The sequence below is a fragment of the Dipodomys ordii genome, unplaced genomic scaffold, assembly GCF_000151885.1.
Source record: "Dipodomys ordii isolate 6190 unplaced genomic scaffold, Dord_2.0 Scaffold12, whole genome shotgun sequence".
In the NCBI taxonomy this organism is placed as follows: Eukaryota; Metazoa; Chordata; class Mammalia; order Rodentia; family Heteromyidae; genus Dipodomys; species Dipodomys ordii.
The window spans coordinates 3,551,048-3,574,082 of NW_012267228.1; the positions used below are offsets into that span (position 1 = coordinate 3,551,048).

The 23,035-nt window shown below is 49.3% G+C and overlaps 1 protein-coding gene across 1 annotated transcript in view; it reads right to left on the bottom strand.

The window, feature by feature from the left end:
• Nucleotides 1-2,755: 2,755 nt before the first annotated feature.
• The window catches only part of Cpne9 (copine family member IX), a 22,269-nt gene continuing 1,989 nt past the window's right edge, over nucleotides 2,756-23,035 (bottom strand). Inside the window, exons 3-20 of the mRNA XM_013010351.1 lie at nucleotides 22,971-23,017; nucleotides 22,792-22,895; nucleotides 22,462-22,498; nucleotides 21,988-22,067; nucleotides 16,775-16,838; nucleotides 16,067-16,170; nucleotides 15,816-15,920; nucleotides 14,869-14,910; nucleotides 14,502-14,577; nucleotides 14,353-14,406; nucleotides 13,693-13,754; nucleotides 12,848-12,894; nucleotides 11,821-12,002; nucleotides 11,511-11,638; nucleotides 5,127-5,229; nucleotides 4,417-4,474; nucleotides 4,009-4,082; nucleotides 2,756-3,130 (exon numbers count right to left, since the gene is read on the bottom strand). Of these exons, the coding sequence (XP_012865805.1) occupies nucleotides 2,945-3,130; nucleotides 4,009-4,082; nucleotides 4,417-4,474; nucleotides 5,127-5,229; nucleotides 11,511-11,638; nucleotides 11,821-12,002; nucleotides 12,848-12,894; nucleotides 13,693-13,754; nucleotides 14,353-14,406; nucleotides 14,502-14,577; nucleotides 14,869-14,910; nucleotides 15,816-15,920; nucleotides 16,067-16,170; nucleotides 16,775-16,838; nucleotides 21,988-22,067; nucleotides 22,462-22,498; nucleotides 22,792-22,895; nucleotides 22,971-23,017 (1,553 nt within the window). The 3' untranslated portion in view covers nucleotides 2,756-2,944. The remainder of the gene's footprint in view (nucleotides 3,131-4,008; nucleotides 4,083-4,416; nucleotides 4,475-5,126; nucleotides 5,230-11,510; nucleotides 11,639-11,820; nucleotides 12,003-12,847; nucleotides 12,895-13,692; nucleotides 13,755-14,352; nucleotides 14,407-14,501; nucleotides 14,578-14,868; nucleotides 14,911-15,815; nucleotides 15,921-16,066; nucleotides 16,171-16,774; nucleotides 16,839-21,987; nucleotides 22,068-22,461; nucleotides 22,499-22,791; nucleotides 22,896-22,970; nucleotides 23,018-23,035) is intronic.

Sequence of the window (23,035 nt, forward strand, 5' to 3'; positions counted from 1 at the left end):
CACTTGCGACGGCCCAGGCTCCCCACAGAACTCGCCCAGCACCTCCATCGCACCGTCGAGCTTCGGGCGTCCGAACAGACAGGATCTGGGGGATCCCGCGTCCTCCGGCCGTTTGTGGCGAATCTGCGGGCACAGAGTGTGAGCGCGGGGCTGGGCGTGCAGAGCCCGCCCTTCTCCCCTCCCCCTCCGCCTCTTCCCTCCTACTTCCTCCCCCCTGCCGGCGCCCAGGCTGCGGTGGGGACCCGGCCTTGGTCTCCGAGGAAGGCGGCGAGGTGGGGCGGGGCCGGGGGCGGGGCCCGGAACTGGAGCTCGAGGGGCGGGACTGTGGGCGGGCCCTAGGACGAAGGGGCGGGGCTACGCCTAAGCCCGGGGCCCAGTCAGGACTCTGTGGGCGGGCGAATACAGGGACCCACAGTGGAAGTAACCCGGAAGAGAGGACCACGAGAGAGCTAGGGTGGAGCTCTCGCTGGCTGTGGAAAGGCGGAGCTGGACTGGGGATAAAGACTCTGCTGGGAAAAAGCAGCGTGAGGCTGGAGGCGCGGGCGAAGGGGGAGTGTGTGGAAGGGGGGAAGGTGTGGGTCTGAAGACCAGGGGGGAGCGGCGGCTGCTGGTGGGCCCTGTGGAAGGGTTTGGGTAGCCGAGGTGAGATTCAGGACCTAGGAACCTGTGGGTTGGGAGAATGCAGCGTGGTTGTGGAAGGTGATGTCAAACAGGCAGATGTACCCTAAACTACATTTACCGGCTCTGTTACTGTAGGCAAGTTGCTGAATTCTTCCTTTCATTTATTTTTATTAAAGTACAGATCCTTTAATCTGTACATTGAGACTTTCTCTTTGGTTCATCTAAACCCCATCCACAAAAAAGAAAAAAAATGAAACCTTAACTAATACCAAAAAGCAATGGCAAACTACGGTTCTAATCTCCATTGCAAAGTATGGTGTACATTCTTACTCAATTGTGTTTTATTATTTACTTATTTGCCATTCCTGGGGCTTGAACTCAGGGCCTGGGCACTGTCCCTGAGCTGCTTTGTGCTCAAGGCTAGCACTCTACCACTTGAGGCACAGCACCACTTCCCGCTTTTTTTTCTGCTTATGTGGTGCTGGAGAATCGAACCTAGGGCCTCATGTATGCAAGGCAAGAGCTCTACCACTGAGCCACTTTCCCAGCCTAAATAATTTTATATCTTATTGTTATTATAAAGGTAATATAAGAGGGGCTACCCTTTTTTTTTTTTTTTTGCTGGTCCTAGGGCTTGAACTTAGGGCCTAGGCACTGTTCCTGGAGCCTCTTTGTGCCCAAGACTAGCACCACTTGAGCCACAGCAACACTTCTGGCTTTTTCTGAGTAACTTACTAGAGATAAGAGTCTCATGAAGGGGCTGGGAAGGTGGCTCAGTGGTAGAGCGCTTGCCTTGCAAGCCTGAGGCCCTGGGTTCCATTCCTCAGCACCGCATAAGCAAAAAGAAAAAAGCCGGAAGTGGTGCTATGGCTCAAGTGGTAGAGCGCTAGCCTTGAGCTGAAGAGCTGAGGAACCGTGCTCAGGCCCAGAGTTCAGGCCCTACAACTGGACCAAAAAAAAAAAAAAGAGTCTCATGGAATTTCCTGCGTAGTTTTGAATCTCAGTCCTCAGATCTCAGCCTCCTGAGTAGCTCTGATTACAGGCATGAGACAATAGCTCCTGGCTTACGGTTTCTTAAGTCAGGTAATGAGTACATTTTGTTTTTTTGTCGGTCGTGGGGCCTGAACTCTGGGCCTGGGCACTGTCCCTGAACTCTTCAGCTCAAGACGGGTGCTCTACCGCTTGAGATACAGCGCCACTTCTGGTTTTCTAGTGGTTAATTGGAGATAAGAGTCTCATGGACTTTCTTGCCCTGCAGTCTTCAGATCTCAGCCTCCCGAGTAGCTAGGATTATAGGTGCCAGTCAGTCCCCGAACTTTTTTGTTCAAAGGTAGTAAGTAGTCTACCACTTTGAGCCACAGCACAGCACCACTTCTGGTTTTCTGGTGGTTCATTGTACGTACATGAGAGTCTCACAGATTTTCTGCTGGGGCTGGCTTTGAACATGATTCCCAGATCTCAGCGTCTTGAGTAGCTAGGATTACAGGTGTGAGTCACTGACGCCTCTTTTTTTTTTTCCCCCTTAAACTATTTTCTTCTTAGGTCAAGAATCTTTTTGAGAAGCTGAGTACTGGTGGCTCACATTTGTAATCCTAGCTACTCAGGAGGGTGAGATCTGAGGATCGCAGTTCAAAGCCAGTGCAGGCAAGAAAGTCCGTGAGACTCTTGTTTTGTTTTGTTTTGGTCGGTCCTGTGGCTTGAACTCTGGGCTTGGGTGCTGTCCCTGCACTCTTCAGCTCAAGGTGAACGCTCTATCGTTTGAGCCTCAGTGCCTCTTCCGTGAGACTCTTATCTCTAATTAACCTCCAGAAAACCAGAAGTGGCCCTGTGGCTCAAGTGGTAGAGCACTACCCTTGAGTTGAAGGACAGTGCCCAGGCCCAGAGTTCAAGACCCACAACCGACAAAATAAAAAATCCCTTTGAGAATCTAATGAGAGTTATATATCTGTCTCCTGAGAACAACACACACACACACACACACAGAGTATTTCTTATTACTTAAAATATTTGTAATATCTGAAGAAGTGCTTGGCCGAAGCCATTCTTCCTCACTCCTGTTAGTATGGCCCTTGGTCTTCCTAGTCTTTCCCCACCAAGACCCATGACACAGAAGCAGAGTAAAGATCAGCTTTATTATTGGCATAAAGGCAGGGAGGCAGTAACAGTGCCAGGCCCTTCTGCGGTCCGTGGGGTAGACACGTTTTCAGCCAGCACTGGTCCACTGGGCTGGCCCTCCCAGTGAGGCCCAGGATCCAGGTGCCTCTGGCTGTCAGCAGGGGGTAAGCAGACAAGCAGATGGCGAGGTATCGGATATATGGACTCCTCAAGGCTGATCTGGACCTGTGGTGGGGCTGGGGTTGGCAGGTGGTGGGGGCCGAGGCTGTATGTCCCTCGTGCGCATGTAGGACAGAAGCTGCTCAGGGATCTCAGCCAGCACATCCTTGGCCAGTCGGGCCATGCTTAGAACCTGGTTCCCTGATCGGTCAACATAGTCTCGGAATGGGACAAACTAGAACAGACATAGACAGGAAGCTGTGAGCCATGGCCAGGGGAAGGTGTAGCAGGGAGGTTTCTCCTTCAGTCCTTAACATCTCTTTCCAAGTATCGCACTATCCCTCTCCCCTCATCTTGGACGGTTTTCTGTATTTGTTTTATTCTTGCCCACTTTGTTTTCACCTTCTGTCCCTCCTCAGCTCACTCTAATTTGGCTTTGTGTAGTCCACTGAAATACTCCTGCTGATGTAGTTGCATGTTGCTAAGCCAGAAGAGCAGACAAGAGTTTTGTTTTGTTTTTTAATCTTGCTGGACTTCTCTTTTGTCTTCCAGTACATTTCCACGTAATCATGAACACATGCCACTCTTACTTATGCTCTTCTGATTTTCCTCCTACCTTCCCAGAAGCTCCCCTCCAGGAAGCAGACAGATTCCTTTAAAATGCAGGTCTGACAGTCTTGTTGACTCATGTCAAGTCCTTCAAGAGCACTGGCAAGGCTGCTTCCTCTAGCTCAGTAGATCCTGTTACCCGGCTTGGAGCCCCTGGGACTTCTCAGAGGCTGCTTCTCTGCCCATAAGACTTAGAACTCCTTCAGGACTCAGCTCAAATGTCACTTCCTCACACAGCCTTCCCTCATCTCCAAGCCAGATTCCCTACTATGGGCTGTATTTATAATGGCATTGGCTATTCCTCTGAGGGCAATTACCACCATCACAGCAGGTGTTTAGCTTGCTGATTGTCTATTACCTGTTGCCTCCACTAGAGGGCAGGGACCTGGGAGATCTATGCCATAGATCCACCAAGCAGAAGCAACCTTGTCAAATGATGGAAGGATGAGGAAAGTAAGGAAGGTGGCTGCTACTTAGCCTCTCCCTCCTCCCCAGCAGGCCTACCTGAACAATGTCCCGCTCTGCGTAGCGCCCCCTGGAGGACACACGCACATCATCACCATCCAGTTCTTCCATTGCTGCAGGAAAGACACCCTTTGACTGACTCTGGCCAACCCCAGCCATCCCCCTTCCCTCCTAGCTGTCCTTCAGAGTCACCATGGGAATGTCTACAACGACTTGCTTTATGGAATTATCAACATCATTACTAGTAAATCTGCCCTCCTACAAACTTGACAAGGGGAAAGGACCAGTATCACGAGCCTTGGTTATAAAGAAGAAACGAGGCTGGGAAGGTTTGTGACTTAGCCAGGATCCCACAGAGATATCTGTCCACCCTGACGTTTGAGGTGGACCTGAGTGCCCAGACCCCTCCTGTTCTCCCCAGTTCCCAGTCCTCTCCATTCTACTCACCCTCAAACATAGCTGGTCCCACACCGACAATAATGATGGACATGGGCAGCGAGGAGGCCTGTCGGAAGAGGGGAAGGACTGGGGTGAGCAGCCATAACGAGAGGGGCGACTTAGAATCCTCTCTGTGTGTCATGTGTACATCTTGTGAGTACAGTAACTGGTTGTCTTTGTTCCAGACTATTCTCATTTATTTATTTCTATTGCCAGTCCTGGGGCTTGAGCTCTGGGCTTGGGGATTGTTCCTGAGCTTTTGTGCTCAAGACTAGCACTCTACCACTTGAACCCCAGCTCCTCTTCTGGCTTTTTGGAGGTTAAGTGTCTCACGGATTTTCCTGCCTGAGCTGGCTTTGAACCATGATTCTCGGATGTCAGCCTCTTGAGTAGCTAGGATTATAGGTATGAGCTACTAGCATGTAGGATGTGTATCTATTAAGCAACCTGGAAAGATATAGTGTTTTCTAGAGCAGAAAAATTATTAGCTCTCCAGTGTAATTGTTAAAAGGTCTCCCAGTTGAACAAATGATAGACCTGCTTCTTGCCCATAATAAAAGGTCTGCCTTCTCTGAGCTCAGGGCTCCTCTCCTGTAATGCAGCCCTTGGAGGATCAGGGCAAATACCAACACTCCAAAACAGCAGTTGGCACTTTGGCTGGGAAGGGCCAGGCAGACAGCTCTCTCTCCATGGCCCTCAGTGCCCCTCCTGAGACTCACGCTGACGATGGCCTCTTTGGTCTGTGTCATGTCAGAGATGACTCCATCTGTGATGATGAGCAGAACATAGTACTGGGAACCGTCAGAGATCTTGGCTGCTGACCTGCATGGAAGAACAAGATAGGGGCTAGCTGAAAGCCCTGGGGCCACAGAACACCTGAACCCCACAGCTTCCACAGCCAGCATATGGGCAGTGGGCAGACCTGGGGCCTCTGGAGTCCTTGCTGCTCCACCAGACCTACTATGGTGGGCACTGCAGACATGTAGGAGGGAAAAGCAAGCCCTCTTCCTGCTATTAACCCAAAGACCACAAAGAGCAGTGGGAAACGACCACAGGGAGCTGTTCATGATGAAGGGGAAGGTTTCTTGAAAGAAGTGACATCTGAAGCTGGACACTGGCGTCCTCACCAGCTACCATGCCTGTAATCCTAGATGATCGGAGAATCAAGGTTCAAAACAGCCCAGGCAAGAAGTCTGTGAGACTTTATCTCCAGTTAACAAGCAAAAAGTCAAAGTGAAATTGTGGCTCAAATGGTAGATGACCAGCCTTGAGTGAAAAAGACAAGCAAAAGCGTGAGGTCTTGAGTTCAAAACCCAGTGCCAGCGCTTACACGTGCTTGCGCACGTGAGTGCACATGTGCACACGCGCGTGCGCACACACACACACACAGACCATAGTACCTTTAATATGCATTTAAAGAAAACAAGCTAGAAAAGCAGTGGCAGACCTTGGTCTCCTGACTTCCTTCCGATCCCAAGACAGAGCATTTCCATCAGGGTTGACGATCCTACTGGACAGCACTCTCTGAAACCCTCAGGGCAATGATGAGTGCAGAACCATATTGTTCCGGCCCAGCGTACCCAGGGCCCAGGATGGGAGTTGGTCAGGATCCCTAGGGTCCTGCTCATGGATTCTGGCCCCATCCTCCTGGCCTAGAATTTTTTCTTGCAACTTACTCATTTCACAGACAGCCATTGTACACCTGCTGTGTGCCACACCAAGCTCAGTGCTGAGTATGTAGCAGGGGATAGATGCTTGCACACTAGGGAGTACTGAGGTTACAGCAACAGGTAATGAAGACTTGGAAAGTAAGTGGGGGTTAGTCAGGTGACTGGTGGGCAGAGTTATAGCAGGGATGGGAAGGTAAAGGAGAAAAAAGCACGGAGAAGGTGTTGTAGAAGTCACATGAGGAACGGCAGAGGAGAGATGAACTTGGACCAGTGGTGAGGGCCACTCCTGAGGTATTTGTCAGCTAGGGGATGTGGATATAAGGGAAAGGCTTGGGAGCATGGGAGGTCCATCTTAGGTTCCCTGTGGCTGCCACTGTGCTCTGGAAAGTCAGCTGAGGAGATGGTGACCAGTGTGGGGAAGCCAGGCTTGATTGCAGTGTAACAAAACCATAGAAGCTTGCGTGAGACAGTGGTCTAGCTTAATCCTCAGGGCTTCTCTATGAGATGGGAATCCTCTTTATTCCTATTTGTGTATGTGTGTGTGTTTGTGTGTGTGTGTGTGTGTTGGTACTGGGGACACACTCAGGACCTTGCATTGTTGTCTAGTTTTTTCATTCAAAGCTGGTGCTTTGAATGTTGAGCCACAGCTCCACTTCTGGCTTTTAGTGGTTAATTAGAGATGTGAATCTCTCAGATTTATCTGCCTGGGCTGGATTTTAACCTCAATCTCAGCCTCCTGAGTAGCTAGAATTACAGATGTGAGCTACTGGCACCCAGTTTTTTTCTTTTCTTTTCTTTTTTTTTCCAGTCCTGGGGCTTGAACTCAGGCCTGGGCACGGTCCCTGAGCTTTTCTTTCTTTCTTTTTTTTTTTGGTCATTCATGGGGCCTGAACTCTGGGACTAGGTGCTGTCCCTCAGCTCCTCAGCTCAAGGTGAGTGCTCTACCACTTGAGCCACAGCGCCACTTCTGATTTTCTGGTGGTTAATTGGAGATAAAGAGTCTCACAGACTTGTTACCTGGGCTGGCTTTGAACCTCAACCCTCAGATCTCAAGCCTCCTGAGTAGCTAGGATTATAGGCATGAGCCACAGCACCCTGCTCCCTGACCTTTTTTACTCAAGGGTAGTACTCTACCATTTGAGCCACGACTCCACTTCTGACTTTTTTTTGTCAGCCTGAGGCTTGAACTCAGGGCCTGGCACTATCCTTGAACTCTTTTGCTCAAGGTTAGCAGTCTACCACTTTGAGCCACAGTGCAACTTTCAGTTTTTTTATTTTGTTTTTGGTCAGTCATAAGGCTTGAACTCTGGGTCTGGGGGCTGTCCTTCAGCTTAAGGCTAGCGCTATACCACTTGAGCCACAGTGCCGCTTCCAGTTTTCTGGTGGTTAATTGGAGATAAGAGCCTCATGGACTCTCCTGCCCGGGCTGGCTTCAAACTGCAATCCTCAGATCTCAGCCTCCTGAGTAGCTAGGATTACAAGTGTGAGCCACTGGTGCCTGGCTTTCATTAAAATGAGAAGACATTAAGTTCAGAGAAATTAAGCAGCAGCCTCAGGGGTCAGTGAAGCCTGAGTTCAAAGCTGCTCTGTCAACAGAGACAAAAGCCTTGTTTCCACCACTCTCCATACCTGGCCTGCTTTCTGGACTCTCTTGCACTCCAATCAGATTCATGGTCTACTGACCTGCTGGTTCACGGCTCTGTGATTTATACAAGCCATTCTTTCTCCTGGTCTTCTGCGCCCTCCCTCCTCGGATGAAGTCAGCTCACTGTAACCCAGCTAAGCAGCTCCGTCCACAGCAGACTGGAGCCTTCCAGCCTGCAGAATACAGCCCTGTCCACAGAGGTGGGCTGTCTGCACCTCCTAGTAGGTTTTTACCTTGGGAGAAGGGGACACAAGGATAAATCCACTCCACTGCATGATCTCATAAGTGAAGCTTGGTGACTATAACTACACTTAAAACACATGTGGCGGGGCTAGGAAGGTGTCTCAGTGGTAGAGTGCTTGCCTTGCATGCATGAGGCCCTGGGTTTGATTCCTCAGCACCACATAAGCAGAAAAAGCTGGAAGTGTCACTGTGGCTCAAGTGGTAGAGCACTACTAGCCTTCAGCTGAAGAGCAGAGGGACAGCACCTAGGCCCAGAGTTCAAGCCCCACGACTGGCCAAAACAAAACAAAAACCCATGTGGCTTAGTAGTAGAGTGCCTGCCTAGCATGCATGAAGCCTGGCTTTGATTCCTCAGCACCACATACACAGAAAAAGCCAGAAGCGGAGCTGTGGCTCAAGTGGTAGTGCCAGGCCCTGAGTTTAAGCCCCAGGACTGGCAAAAAGATTTTTTTCTTAAACAAAAGCAGTACTGGGTGCCAGTGGTTCATGCCTGTGATCCCACCTACTCAGGAAGGAGGCGGAGATCTGAGGATCACAGTTCAAAACCTGTCTGGGCAAAAGTCCGTGAAACTCATATCTCCAAATTAACCAGCCAGAGTGGGGCTATGACTCAAGTGGTAGAGCGCTAGCATTGAGTGAAAAAGCTCAGGGACAGTGCCCAGGCCCTGAGTCCACGCCCTAGAAGGGGTGCGCACACGCGCGTGTGTGCACATACACACAGTTCAGAGCAAACATAGATGCAACATGGGAAGAACATAAAATCTGCATGAGTTTGTAGGAGCAACTATGGAGACTTCACAGATGTTCTCAGCCTAGCCGCTTTCTGTTGTGCCCTCAGTTCCCTCAGAGGGATGCAGTCTCCTGCCTTTGCTGATAGGCGACTTGCTAGAAAAGTCTGGGAAAAGCTGGCCTACAGAAGGTAATGATTTATTTATACTTCTGTCTTTGTGGCCTGCACCACGGCAGGAGCTCCCAAGGGCAGGAACCAGATCTGATTGATCTGTGTCTCCAGAGAACCAGCTTATAGCAGATGCCCTCTGAATAGTAACAGCTATAATAATAGTAACAGGAATAGCTAACAGTACCTGGCTTAGGATGTGGTAGGTTCTATTCTAAGTGCTGGACTTGTATTGACAAATCTTTACCACAATCTTTTTTTTTCCCCCCTATGGATCATGGGGCTTGAACTCAGGACTTGGGTGCTGTCCCTGATCCTCTTTGTGCTCAAGGCTCTACTATTTTGAGCCACAGGGCCACTCCTGGTTTTCTGGTAACTGGAGATAAGAATCTCACAAATTTCCCTGCCTGGGCTGGCTTCATACCTTGACCCTCAGATCCCAGCCTCCTAAATAGCTAGGATTACAGGCATGAGCCACCAGCATTGGTTCTTACCACAATCTCATGATATAGATATTGTTTCTATTAGTCTTACTTTACAAGGGAGTGAAGAAACAGACACAGAGAGGTTGAGTGTTGGCCAAAGCCACAAAGCTAGTATATGATAGAACTAGTGCAATGATTTAATTTAGCTAGTTTAGCTCTAGAGCCCATACTTATAATACATATCCCTCACTGAATGTTTCCTATATGAATAAATAAATCAGTACAGTTGTCAAAGATTAGGTTGTTTAAAATAGATGAAAGATAAAGACATATGATAAGCAGACAGACAGATAAATAGATTTAAAACCAGGCAGCAGTGGCTCACACCTATAATCCTAGCTATTCAGGAGGTTGAGATCGAAAGATCACTGTTTCAAGTCAGATGGGGTAGAGAAATTTGTGACATTCTTTTTTTTTTTTTTTTGGTCAGTCATGGGGCTTGAACTCTGGGCCTGGGTGCTGTCCCTGTGCTCTTCAGCTCAAGGCAAGCACTCTTGAGCCACTGCTTGAGCCATAGCACCACTTCCGGTTTTCTAGTGCTTTATTGGAGATAAGAATCTCACGGATATTCCTGCCTGGGCTGGCTTTGAACCGCGATCTTCAGATCTCAGCCTCCTGAGTAGCTAGGATTATAGGCGTGAGCCACCTGCGCCTGGCTTGTGACTTCTTATCTCCAGTTAATTAGCAAGAACCTGGAACTGTAGCTATGGCTCAAGTGGTAAAGTACAAGCCTTGAGAAAGAAAAGCCTAGAGGCAGTGCTCAGGCCTGGAGTTCAAGCCCCAGGACTGACACTGGTGTGTGTGCGTGCACATGTGCACATACATACACACAGCATGTTTAACAGCAATAGCAACCAAGAAAAAAAAAAGCTCAGAAACCCAAATTAGTGAAAAAATAAGTAGTGGGAAGGGTAGGGATGGGGAAAAGAGAATAATAAAAAAAGGATTATTCTGATTAAAATATTATATAATGCCTGTGTGAAATATCATGGTAAAACCTGCATGGTTTCCAATGACTACACACACCAAAGAGTGACGAGAAAGTGAACCAAGCTCGGGGTGACAGCAGGAGGGTGACTAGAGAGGGCAGACAAGGGTAAGTGTGGTCAAGTGCTTTATGAACATGCGTGAAAATAGAATCAGGACACCTTTTCCCATGATCTTAACAAGGGGAGAAGGGAAAGGAAGAGGGGCTGAGGTTGATATGGTGTATGTATGTATAGAAGTGTCACAGTGAAACCCGTATGTACAATGGAATAATATATAATTATTACATGGTTATATACAATATAAACAAGTATATAATATATAATTATATTACATATAATGATATGTTTTAATAATTATATATTATGTAATGAATAATAGTAAATAATAAATCAACAGTGACATGCTACATGCAGTCTGATGCATTTATGGTTGTGTAAGGAAAGCCTGTCAGGGATTTCATTTACATCCATAATCCCTTCAGTGGCTGTCAGAGTGACTTGGGGCTTGAACTCTGGGCCTGAGCCTAACCCTGGGCTTTTGTGCTCAAGGCTATTGCTCTCTGGACCACTGGATCCACAACTAAACTTCTGGCTTTTTTGTGTGGTTAATTGTAGGTAAGGGTTTCACTGGCTTTTCTGCCTGGTCTGGCTTTGAACCTTGATCCTCAGATCTAGCATTACAGGGAGAAATTTCATTGTTTACACTATATGCCAATCAGTTTCACAAAGAGAGAGAGAGAGTGTGTGTGAGTGTGTGTGTGTGTGTGTGTGTGTGTGTGTGTGTGTGTGCACGTGCCAGTACTGGGGCTTGTATCTCACTTGGCTTTTCTGCTCAAGGCTAGTGCTCTACCACTTTAGCCACACCACTACTTCTGGATTTTTGCTTGTTAATTGGTGGTAAGAGCTTCACAGATTTGTTTTCTTGGGCTGGCTTTGAACCGCAACCCTCAGATCTTAACCTCCTGAGTAGCTAGGATTGCAGGTTGAGCCAATGGTGCCCTCTTTACTCTCTTATGTAAACTCAAGGCCATCTCAAGGCTGGGATGTGATTCCTAGTAGACAGCTGTCCCACAGTATTAAGTACCAGAGCCTGGCTAAACCTGAGTTCACCCATAAGGATTTGACTGTCCTTTGGGGGTCAGTCCCTTGACTAATTTCCCCCAGCTCCCCTACCTGGCCACCTGATTGATGACAGGAGCAAAGTAGGTAGGCCCGTAGAGTTGCACAGTGCGCAGGCTCTGGAAATAACTCTCCAGCACACCCTCGATGCCTGCACAGTTGGGGTCCTCATCATTGTTGTTCTGTCAAAGAAAAAGTCCTGCCAAGCTGAGCCCAGGCAGGGTGTGCCCCAGAACACTCTGATCCCGGCTGACTCCTTCCTTTTCCCTCCCACAGTGCCCCCTCGACCCTCTCACAGCTTGCTGCCCTTGGTAGCCCTTGAAAGGTAAACCCATCCATCATGTTGGGTGGAGCCAGACCATACCAGGGGAAACTGGTGAGAGATCCTTCCCTCTGGGGGCAGCTTGGCCCCAAAGCCATAGGCTGGGAAGAGCTTGTCACTGTCATAGTCCTGGATGATCTCCCCCACTGCCTTGAGGGCCATGGCGTAGGCGCTGAGCTGGTAGGGACTCATGTAGTGCAGGGAGGTGGGCTGCAGGGGATTCCCTGTAGGGACACAGGAGCCCCGGCCTTGTGGTCACTTGATCACCCATGTGTCCATTCATCTTCTTATCCTTGTATGTATCCACCCTCCACCTGTGTGTTTCCTCACTGTTGATCCTAACATCCATCTGCTCATTTATCCTTCTGTACACTCACCTGTCCCTCTGTCTGTCCATCCACTTAGCCATTTATCTAAGTAGCTGACCATAAATCCATTTTTCAATCTACCCATCTGTCTGTTTATAGCTACATTCTCTTAAGAATTAAGCCGTCCATCCATCCACCACTCATCCTCCTTTGCTTTCCACCTTTATAATCACATCATTTTATCCAGCCAGCCATCCCTGTCCATTCCATTCATTCCCTTGCTTATCTGTTCTCACACTGGCCCAATTCTCTCTCTTTTTCTGTTGGTCATGGGGCCTGAACTCTGGGCCTGGGCACTGTCCCTGAGCTCTTCAGCTCAAGGCAAGCGCTTTACCACCTGGGCCCAGTTCTCTTGTCCACTGATCCATTCCTCTACCTACTCCATACATCTACTTATCAATCACTGACTCATCTCTCCACTCTGTTCCACTCACCCACTGCGTTTTCACCTCCTGTTCACTTACCCTCTCCTTCTACTCCATTCTCTCCCATAGCCATTCCTCTTTGTGCCAGTTATCTATTCTTTTTGCCTGACTTGATTTATCTATCTCCCCATTGTGTACTTAATAGTTTCCTTCCATCCTGGTGGGGCATTACATAAATGTAGCCTTCTTGAGGTGGTAAACCCTGATTCCCTGACAGGATTTCCTTAGGTCCCTTCTACCCATCCCCCCACCTCTGCTCCCCTATCCATTACTCACCATTAGAAGCTGTGAAGTCAATAGCTACGGTGAAGTTCAGCTGTGTCCTGTTGGGGAAGGAGATGGGTTGAGTAGGGAGGGACCAGTTGCTATGACACCAGTATTTTTCAAACATGAACATGCATCCACACCACCTATCGCTCATGCTAAATTGTAGGTTCTGATCCAGGCTGGCTAGGTGAACTGACATATTTCCCGAGTGACTCTGACACTGTGGGTGCACAGGCCACACTTGGAGCACGAATTAAAGCCGCTCTGTGACAAGTGCATTCTATGTGATTTAACCCTTTGTAGAGCCCTGCAGTAGTCCTTCAAATCTCCATTTCTCATAGGAGAAAAAAGGAGGTTCAGGGAAGCACATGCTGCCTGCCTCCACAGTACCAAGCAAAAATAGCCATTATAGTCTGCTTTGCTTTCCCTTTCTCTTGACCTCTCCTCCTTGTCTGCCTATAACTTTTTTTTTAGTGCTAGGATTGAATCCAGGACCTTAAAGGTATTGAGCACATGCTCCACCACGGAGCTATATATACCCAGCTCCTAGCCATAACTTTTATCTGGGCGCCATTCAGGTTATTGGGACCAGCATTGAAGACCCTGGTCAGACAGCTGTCTTCCCAGGGTGGGACTAGAAGCGATCCCTGCAAAGAGAACGAAGAGCGGTGACATTGTGCACTTTATACAACACCTTTGATAAATAAGAAAGCCTACCCAATCGCTGGTAGATCACACCTGTCATTCTAGCAACTCAGAAAATCTGAGGATTGCAGTTCAAAGCACACACACACACACATACACACACATGGAAAGCCCACTACTGGGCTGTCAGTTCTTGGTCTGTGACTAACCCTCCCTTGATGTAGTCCACAAAAGTGAATTCTGAGTCCACAGAGAAGGAGAGCAGCGTCACCTGTGGGACAGAAGAGGCAGCCCTGCCACTTTGGAAAGGGCAGCAGAAGGGAGACGTGAGGCCCAAGACTCCACCCCTGTGCCAGCCTGTCCTGCCACGTTCAGTTCTGGAAGGGGAAGCTGTCAAATGGATTTAGAAAGTATAGTACATTTGCAAATGCAACTTAAGGAATTTTTGTTGTTGTTGCTGTTTTGCCAGTCCTGAGGCTTGAACTCAGAGCCTGGTCGCTGTCCCTGAGCTCCTTTTGCTCAAGGCTAGCACTCTACCATTGAGCCACAGAGCCACTTCCAACTTTTTCTGTGTATGTGATACTGAGGAATCGAACCCAGGGCTTCATGCATGCTAGGCCAGCACTCTACCACTAAGCCACATTCCCAGCCCCTTAGATTTTTTATTTTAATTCTATAAAAATTTTTCATAGGTGAAAATTAAAGAAAGAGAGAAAGAAAAGAAAAAGAAAAATGTCAACAGTGCCACCTGCTGCCCATCGCTACCACAGCCAAGTGCTCTGTGCCACTGTCTTCCCCTCCCCCCACGTCATGTATGTCAGTGGGGCAGAAAGAGGACCAGGGAGCCCAGAGCTCCGGGGAGCACTCACGGTTCCCGAGTTGACATATTTCTTCTTCTTACATTTCTTCCGAGGATTAAGTACCTGAGTGGAGGAGGACAACAGCGATGGTGGGAAGCTGGAGTCCGAGCATCCTGGACGGGAGGACTGGGTCAACTGGGCAGGGCTGGAGCTCTCACCTCATACACTGTGAACTGATTCTGGGCCTTGCTCAGCTCCCGGTAGCTGGTGGTGAACTCGCCAATGAAATCATGGCTGCAATGAGGCCAGAGGTGGGTGGATAAGCAGCAGTTGCTGCCGGTGTCAGGCCTGAATGCATCGTTTCCATCCCCCACCCCATCCACTTCCTGAGCTCCTAGGGTAGAGCTGGGACCATAAGAGGAAGAAAAGGGAGGAGAGACTGGATCAGCTGTCCCCAGCCCCAGGTATCTATCATCATCCTCTGCTCCCAAGGCATTTTGGGATTCCTTGTGAAGGACTGTGCCGCACTTACAGGGAGGTATCTGGGTTAAGTGCAGGAGAAGGGGATATGTGGGGCAATTCTACCTTCCATCTCGATCCCAGTCATACACGTCGATCTTCACTGTTCTGAAATATACAAGATAAACATAGGCCATTCGAATGTGCATAGTAAATCCCAAAGACATCCCCCCCCCCTCATCTAAACACTGGTCATCTTCCCGTCCATCACCCTGTTCATTTTTCAACCTTCCTCCTTCCGTCTTTTTATTAATCGGTCTGGGCTGGGCCCATCTCCTCCTATTATTGCTATTGCCATCAGATCCATGATTCTTCTACCATGTACTGACTTTGGTATTCCAGATATTTTTCTCAGTACCTCCATAGATTATCTCATTTAATTTAGCAATTTCACTATATAAGAGTAAGTACTATTAGTTATACTTTTGGATGAGGAGGCAGATATGGAAGAAAAAAAGGAGGAAAAAAGAAGAGGAAGAAAGGAGAAAGAGAAGAAAGAAGGAAGGAGGGAAGGAAGCACAGCCAAGGTAATGTGGCTAAGATTGCATAGTTAGTGATTGAGCTGATATTTATTTATTTGTCTATTTATTCATTTATTTGTCAGTGCTGGGGCTTGAACTCTGGGCCTGAGTGCTGTCCCTGAGCCTTTTGTGCTCAAGGCTAGTGCTCTACCTCTTTGAGCCACAGTTCCACTTCTGGTTTTCAGGTGGTTAATTGGAGATAAGAGTCTCACAGACTTTCCTGCCTAGTCTGGCTTCAAACTGGGATCCTCAGATCTCAGCCTCTTGAGAAGCTAGGTTGACAGGTGTGAGCCGCCAGTGCCCAGCTTCTAATGATCCTTTCACACTTCCATTCACATATGTCCAACCATTCTCCAGCTTCCCCGCCCATCTGATCATCCTTCCATGTATCTGCTCATCCATTTGTTCATCTACCCATTCCTTCACTCTAGGGCCCAGGAACCTCCCTTCTTTGCCGCTCTGGTGCCCTCACTCAGCTGTTCTGAGGCAGACCTGTCATAGTCTCCGTTGCACAGTGCCCGCACAGGGATGCTGAAGGGTTGCCACACAGGATTCAGTGTGTTCTTCACAACCTCTGTCTTGTGGCAGATGGTGAACCTGGAAGGGAGCAAGAGATTGGAACCTGCCTGGAGGTAGGACTGAGTTCAGAGATAGAGCCCAACACTCATACAGATTTCCAAGATCCCCATGGCTAAGCATTGGCTGCATACGTAGCCTGCGGAGCACGGGGGCCTGCGACTCACGTGCCATCCTCATTGCTCCTGTAGAACACAAGGAAGGGGTCTGATTTCCCAAAGAAATCCTTCTTGTCAAGCTTGTTTGCACACAGCTGCATGGTGGCAATGTCCTAGGGATGGAGAGGGAGTTTGTGGAAAGCCAGACTTCCCCCAGCCTTTCTTTCTTTCTTTCTTTTTTGGGTCCGGTCGTGGGGCTTGAACTCTGGGCCTGGGCGCTGTCCCTCAGCTCTTCAGCTCAAGGCTAACGCTCTACCACTTGAGCCACAATGCCACTTCTGGCTTTTTTCTTTTTGCTTATGTGGTGCTGAGGAATCGAACCCAGGGCCTCATGCATGCAAGGCAAGCGCTCTACCACTGAGCCACCTTCTTCCCCCAACCTTTCTTTTTTTTTTTTTTCGTCGATCATGGGGCTTGAACTCTGGGCTTGGGTGCTATCCCTCAGCTCTTCAGCTCAAGGTGAGCACTCTACCACTTGAGCTACAGCACCACTTCCGGTTTTCTGGTGGTTTATTGGAGCTAAGAGTCTCACAGACTTTCATGCCTGGGGCTGGCTTTGAACTGCGATCCTCAGATCTGAGCCTCCTGAATAGCTAGGATTACAGGCTTGAGCCACCAGCACCCAGCTCTTCCCCAGCCTTTCTCTGGTCCACTGAAGGGAGTCTGGGTGAGAGAAGGGAGCTCCTGGGTGTAGCATAGTGTGTGGCCCTTACTGACCCGACAGTTGCTAAGCTCCTCTGCAGTCAGCAGTATGGTCCCACATTTCTTGCCTGGTACACCCCTGCACACAGAAAAGGCAGAAAAGAAGGGAAGTAGGCAACAAGGGTTGGGGCAGCCAATCTGGGGTTGGGCGAGCCCCTGGGACCCTTTGCTCTTTATTGACAGTTCCCTATGTGGGTCCCCCTGTACCGGTGGAGAAAGGCCGTGTGTTGACTTGGGAGGGGCCTGCTGTGGAGCTAGGCTAGCCAAGAGGAAATCTCCGAAGAGTAGTGGGACAAAGGCAATTTAGAACTAGTGGACTCTGAATGAATTTTATGATTTTTCAAGCTGTCTGACCCTCAGCAAGTTACTGTTTTTCTCCTCCATGGAATGGGAATGAAGACCACTCGTGAAAGGCTGTGGAGAATCTGAATGAATGCTTAGAAGAAAGAGCAACTATAAGCATTATAGATAGGGACATGTGTATCCTTCGTAGCAGACCCTGTCACCTACACAGTTTCCAGCTCTGCCAGCCCTCGGAGGGCTTCCTGGAGGAAGTGGAATGTCAAAGCCAGGAAGCCAGAGGCATGTGACGTAGTCCTCTGAAGAAGGGAGAGGAATTTCTGTTCTGAGCCAAGGCAAAAGGCTGGTTTGCTAGGTCAGCGCTTCTGTGCTTTCTGAAGGCCATGAACAGTTTATTTGTTTATTTATTTATTTATTTAGGCTAGGAGCCAAAGGTGGTGGTACATGCCTGTAATCTCAGGACTTTGGACATTGAGGTAGGTAGATCAGAAGTTCAAGGCCAACCTGGGCTATATAATGAGCTACTATCTCAACAAAACAAATGCCAATATAAACACAAAAGAGGGACATGTGCTTAAACCATGTACTTAAACAGTGTTTATAAGGATATTTTCACTTTCCCTAAGGACCTTGTTGATAAAAGCCTCCTATATGTCTGGCACTGGTGGCTCATACCTGTAATTCTAGCTACTCAGGAGGCTGAGATCTAAGGATTGAGGCTCAAAGCCAGCCCAAGCAGAAAAGTCCCTGAGACTCTTATCTCCAACTAACCACCAGAAAACCAGAAGTGGTGCTGTGACTCAAAGCGGTAGAGCACTAGCCTTCAGGAAAACATGCTTAGGAACAATGCCGAGGCCCTGAGTTCAAGTCCCATCACCAACAAAAATAGCCAGAAGAGGAGTTGTGGTTCAAGTGGTAGAGCACCGCCTTGAGCCAAAAACTTTGTTGTTGTTGTTGGTTGGTCGTGAGATTTGAACTCTGGCCCTGAGCACTGTCCCTGAGCCATTCAGCTCAAGGCTAGTGCTCTACCACTTGAACAACAGTGCCACTTCTGGTTTTCTGGTGGTATATTGGAGCTAAGAGTCCAACAGACTCCTGCCAGGGCTGGCTTTGGACCTCGATCCACACAACTCAAGCCTCCTGAGTAGCTAAGATTACAGGTGTGAGCCACTGGCGCCCAGCTCAAAAAACTTAAAAAACAAATTCTGATTTCTATGTGGATCCAAAGTGTGACAGAGAGAGAAAGCCAGGTCAGAAGGGTGCTAGGTTCTAGTCCATGGAGCTTACATGCAATGTGGTATGTGATGTGGTGTGGTGTGTGTGTGTGTGTGTGTTTGTGTGTGTGTGTGTGTGTGTGCGCGCGCGCAGTACTCGGCATTGAAGCCAAGGTCTTACACATACTAGGCAAGTGTTGAACTGCTTGAGCTATACCCCCAGATCCTGATATGAATTCTCCCCTCACTTTTTTTTTTTTTTTTTGGCCATGGGGCTTGAACTCAGGGCCTGCGCATTGTCCCTGAGCATTTTTGCTCAAGGCTAGCACTCTACCCCTTTGAACCACAACTCTACTTCCTGTTTTTTTGGTGGTTAATTGGAGATAAGAGTCTCACAGACTTTCCTGCCCTTGCTGGCTTTGAACCTCGGTCCTCAGATCTCAGCCTCCTGAGTAGCTAGGATTTACAGGCATGCACCACCAGTGCCAGACCAGCTTTCCCCAGTTTTAAAGTGAGTACTGAATTATTTCCTTGGCATCTTCAAATCCTGAGTCTCTGAACCTTAATAAGAGAGAATAGGATGCAAATAGGAACAGGGGCTATTCAGCTGTATAGTAAACTAACCAATCGCTGATCCATGGCCAGATTATTTATGGTTCTTTCGCTCCCTCTTGTTCTCCTCCACACCCCCATGAACTGCAGTCAGCGATACAAGAACTACATCCTTGCATCCTGCCTCTGCTCCCAGGCCCTCCTTCACTATGGTGTGGGGAGAACCTCAGCCCTAGCTAGATCCAACTTTCCACCTCACCTCTATGGCCCACATGCTGCTGAACATAGCCAGAGAAAACACGCAATCATGGGAACTGGCCTTGCTTTCAAACGCATGGCAATAAACCTCTGAAGCTCCTGCCTGCTGCCTGGTAACCACCCTGCTGCTCGTCCCACGGCCTCTCCCTCTCCAGATGTGCTACATGGCAATTTCACCCCCCTCCCCCCTCAGTCAGCCAGTGACCTTGTTTCCTTCTCCCTGACACACTGCAGCAACCAGAAGGGAAAGTCCACCCACCACCACCCTTACGTCTGTGCCTTCCCATGGCTGCTATAAAAGAAGTGCCCATGTGCCTCTCTACCCCTCTGCTGGGTACCACATTCCACACTGGCTTGCCTGCGCAAGGACATCACACCAGCAACAGTCCTGTCTCTCTTAAGTATTTCATCAGGTTTTCAGTTTCGACTCACCAGCATGTAAATGTGCTATATTTTTTCTCCTAAAAAAAATTACAAGGGCTGGGAAGGAGGCTCAGTAGCTTGTATAGCATGCATGAAGCCCTGGGTTCCATTCCTCATTGCCACATACACAGAAAAAGCTGGAAATGGTGCTCTGGCTCAAGTTGTAGAGTGCTAGCCTTGAGCAAAAAGAAGCTCAGGGACAGTGCTCAGGCCCTGAATTCAAGCCCCAGGACTGGCAAAAGTGAAAAAAAAATAGCAAACTGGAAGCCCATGGCTCATACCTAGCTACTCTGGAAACTGAGATCTGATGATGATTGAGGTGTTAAGCCAGCCTAGGCAGAAAAATCCAAGAGACTCCATCTCTAACTAATTAGCAAAATGCCAGACTGGGTGTTCAAGTGGTAAAGCACCAGCAAAAAAGCTGGGAGGTTATTTATGTATCTATCTATCACCTATGTGTTGCTGTCTTGAGATTGAACCCACAGCCTTGCACATGGTAAACGTGTGCTCTAGCACTGAGCTACATCTCTATGACTTCCTTTTGAGACGGTGTCTTACTCTATAGCCTGGGCTGGCTCAACCTTACCATCACTCTTGTCCCTGCAATGTTGCAGTGTGGCAATATGGTCGTTTTTGTGAGTGGGTGATCTTTTGTACAGTAATTGCTATCATGACTGATAGGAAAAATATCTTCAGCTTTGCAAGAAGTTAAATGTAAAACTCCCACACTTGTTCAGCAGTATGTGTTTGTTAGAAAATAACAACAAAAAAGCACTAATAATAGCTGTTTCCTTTAAGAAGATAACAAGTTTCTTGGCCTCAGAAAAACACCTTAGCATCTACATTTCATGTATCTTATTGTTTATTTGATAGGTCCCTTTGATATCTGACAGAACATAAGAAATTCAACATGTCAGACTGAACTACTGAGTCCTTCCAACTGACTCTTCCATTGGTGTGTGTGTGTGTGTGTGTGTGTGTGTGTGTTTGGTGTGTGTGTACACGCCAATATTGAAGTTTGCCTGGGGTGTTATCCCTGAGTTTTTTTGTTTTTGTTTTATTTTGTCTTGTTTGCTTAAAGCTGGTGCTCTACCACTTGGCCCACAATTCCACTTTTGGTGGTTATTTAGGGATAACAGTCTCATGCCAGAGCTGGTTTTGAACTAGGATGCTCAAATCTCAGCCTCCTGAAGTAGCTAGGATTTCAGGATTGAGCCTGTAAGACCATTTGGACTGGTGGCACAATTCTCTCTTTCCTGTTGCTCAGGCCAAAGGCCTTGACCTCTTCAGCAACTGCTCTATTTGTCTCCCACTCATTCACTCTATCAGGAATCTGTCAGCTCCTCCTTCAAAATATATCCAGAAACTGACCACTTCTTCCCTCTTTCACAGCTAGCTAGCTGTACAGTGGCAGTGGATAATAACCTTTTTTTGTAGACTCAGAATTGAGCTCAGAGCCTTCTGATTGCTAGGCAAGTGCTTTATCATTCGAGCCACCCCCTCTAGTCCTTTGGCTTTTGTTTTCAGATAGGGTCAGATCTGTTGTAGATCAAGATGCTTCTACCTCCACCTCCTAGATAGCTGACCATAGGCATACTCCATCACACTGGCTGGTTTGGGATAAGGTCTCAATAACTTTTGCCAGGATTGTCTAGGAACCTCAATGCTCCTGTCTCCTGTCTCAGCCTTCCAAGTAGTTGGGATTACAGACAAGCACCAACATTCCAGATTATATTAACCTTCTAATTTCTCGCTGCTTTTACCTTGTTCTCTCCCCCAGCAGTCAGTATGGTCACGCTTCTGCTCAGACCCCTGCTATGACCCCCAGCAGAGTTAAAGCTCAAGTCCTAGAGGCTATAAGGCCCTAACTGGTCATTCTCCAACCTCACCCTCCTGCCTTCACCCCTCCAGCCACACTTGTCTCCCTACCAAATGAGCCAGACTTTGCACTGTCATTGTCCTGTGCCTGAGGCTTGTTCCTCCACCCTGGGTAAAGCCAGCCTCTGAGGGCTTCTTGACCATCCTGTCAAGTATTGCATGAGCTCCTGGAGTGTGTGGGGGGGGGGGAGGAGAGGGGGACTCCACCCTTGAACCTGGGCTGACATTGAATATGTGCTCAGTACAGGTGGTAGAATAGGTGAATCCCTAGTGCCTGGAACAGGTGTCTAGAACTGGTTAATATGTGGTTGTGAGGAATGTAATGGTGATGCCAGAGGATTTGGTTTAGTGCCTCAAAGCTTCCAGAGTGACCTGGAAGGTTCCTTGAGAGTTAAGGAAGAGTGAAGAGAGAAGGGGACCTGCCAAACCTGAGGTGGCTTTGAGCAGAACCTAGAGATCTTTCTCCAGGGGTGCTGGGCCATGGGGAAGTCTCCTGATCAGTGCCAGTCCCAGCCACCACTGACCCTGGACAGCACCATCTTTGGGAAGGAAAGTCTGGGAGGGGTTCCCGTCCCTCCCCGCATCCTTTCCCTTTCAGCTCACGTGAGGGGTCGCTCTACACGGCTGCCCTGGCCTCCGATCACCTCTCCTAGGGCTAGGAACGCCTGTCCCAGGAAATCCTGCTCCAGGACACAGTCAGTGAGGTCTGGGGCAGGGATAGAGGAAGGCCCAGCCCAACCCTCCCTGGCCCTGCAGCCCCTGGCTGTAGCTGGGGTAATTCTGAGACTCAGAACACTGCCAGCGCCACTGCCCTGTCCACAGGCCAGCTCTGCTTCTTGGTCTCACCATCCTGTCCCACGCCCACATCGGCCCCCTTCATTCAGCCTCACCTTCTGCAGGTCCAGCGGAGGCCGCCGAGAAGGAAGAGAAGCAGTGAGAAAGGGGTGCAAGCAGGAGAAGCGGGCAGGAGCAGGCTGGCGCTGGGGGCTGGAGAGGGGGCGGGGTGGGAGGAGCTCTGGGGAGGTTGTGGGGTTCACCTGAGCGCCTTCGTGGGCCAGAAGGGGCCCGCTTGCTTACCGGTTTGGAGATGTTGGTTTTGGAATCCACATTGTACCTGGGGAGAGAGTGGAACCAGCGTGGGGTGGGACTGGGTGGGAGAGGGGCGGGGAAGGGGCCAGGCTCTGCGTCTGTGGGGAGGGGCAGCCTTGGACTTCCGAGGGGAAGTTAAGGTGAGCACCTGCTGGGGACCCAGACGGGGCGTGCTGGACGCTATCCCGGAGCGAGGCTCACCTGGGCGTGGGGCGGGGCTAGGCCTAAGTGAGCTGGGCTTGGGGGCGGGGCCACGGGAACCCGGGGCCGATCCAGGTCGGGGGCGGGGCCAAGCCTGACTTCTGGGCGGGGCCTCACACATCGAAGCGCAGGTTCTGCTTCTCCTCAAAGAAATAGTCCAGGACGAATTTGCGCACGAAGTCTGGGTTGAGCGTGTTGTCAATCACCTCGGTCCGTCCGAACTGGGGGTGGGGGGTGTGAAGAGTCGGCCCGGGGCGTGCGGCGGGCCCGGACAGGGCAGGGGGTCTGGCACTCACCTCCCGCCACTCCTGGCTGGCCCGGCTCTGAGTGTAAAGCACCACCACTGCGGCGGGAGCGGGGG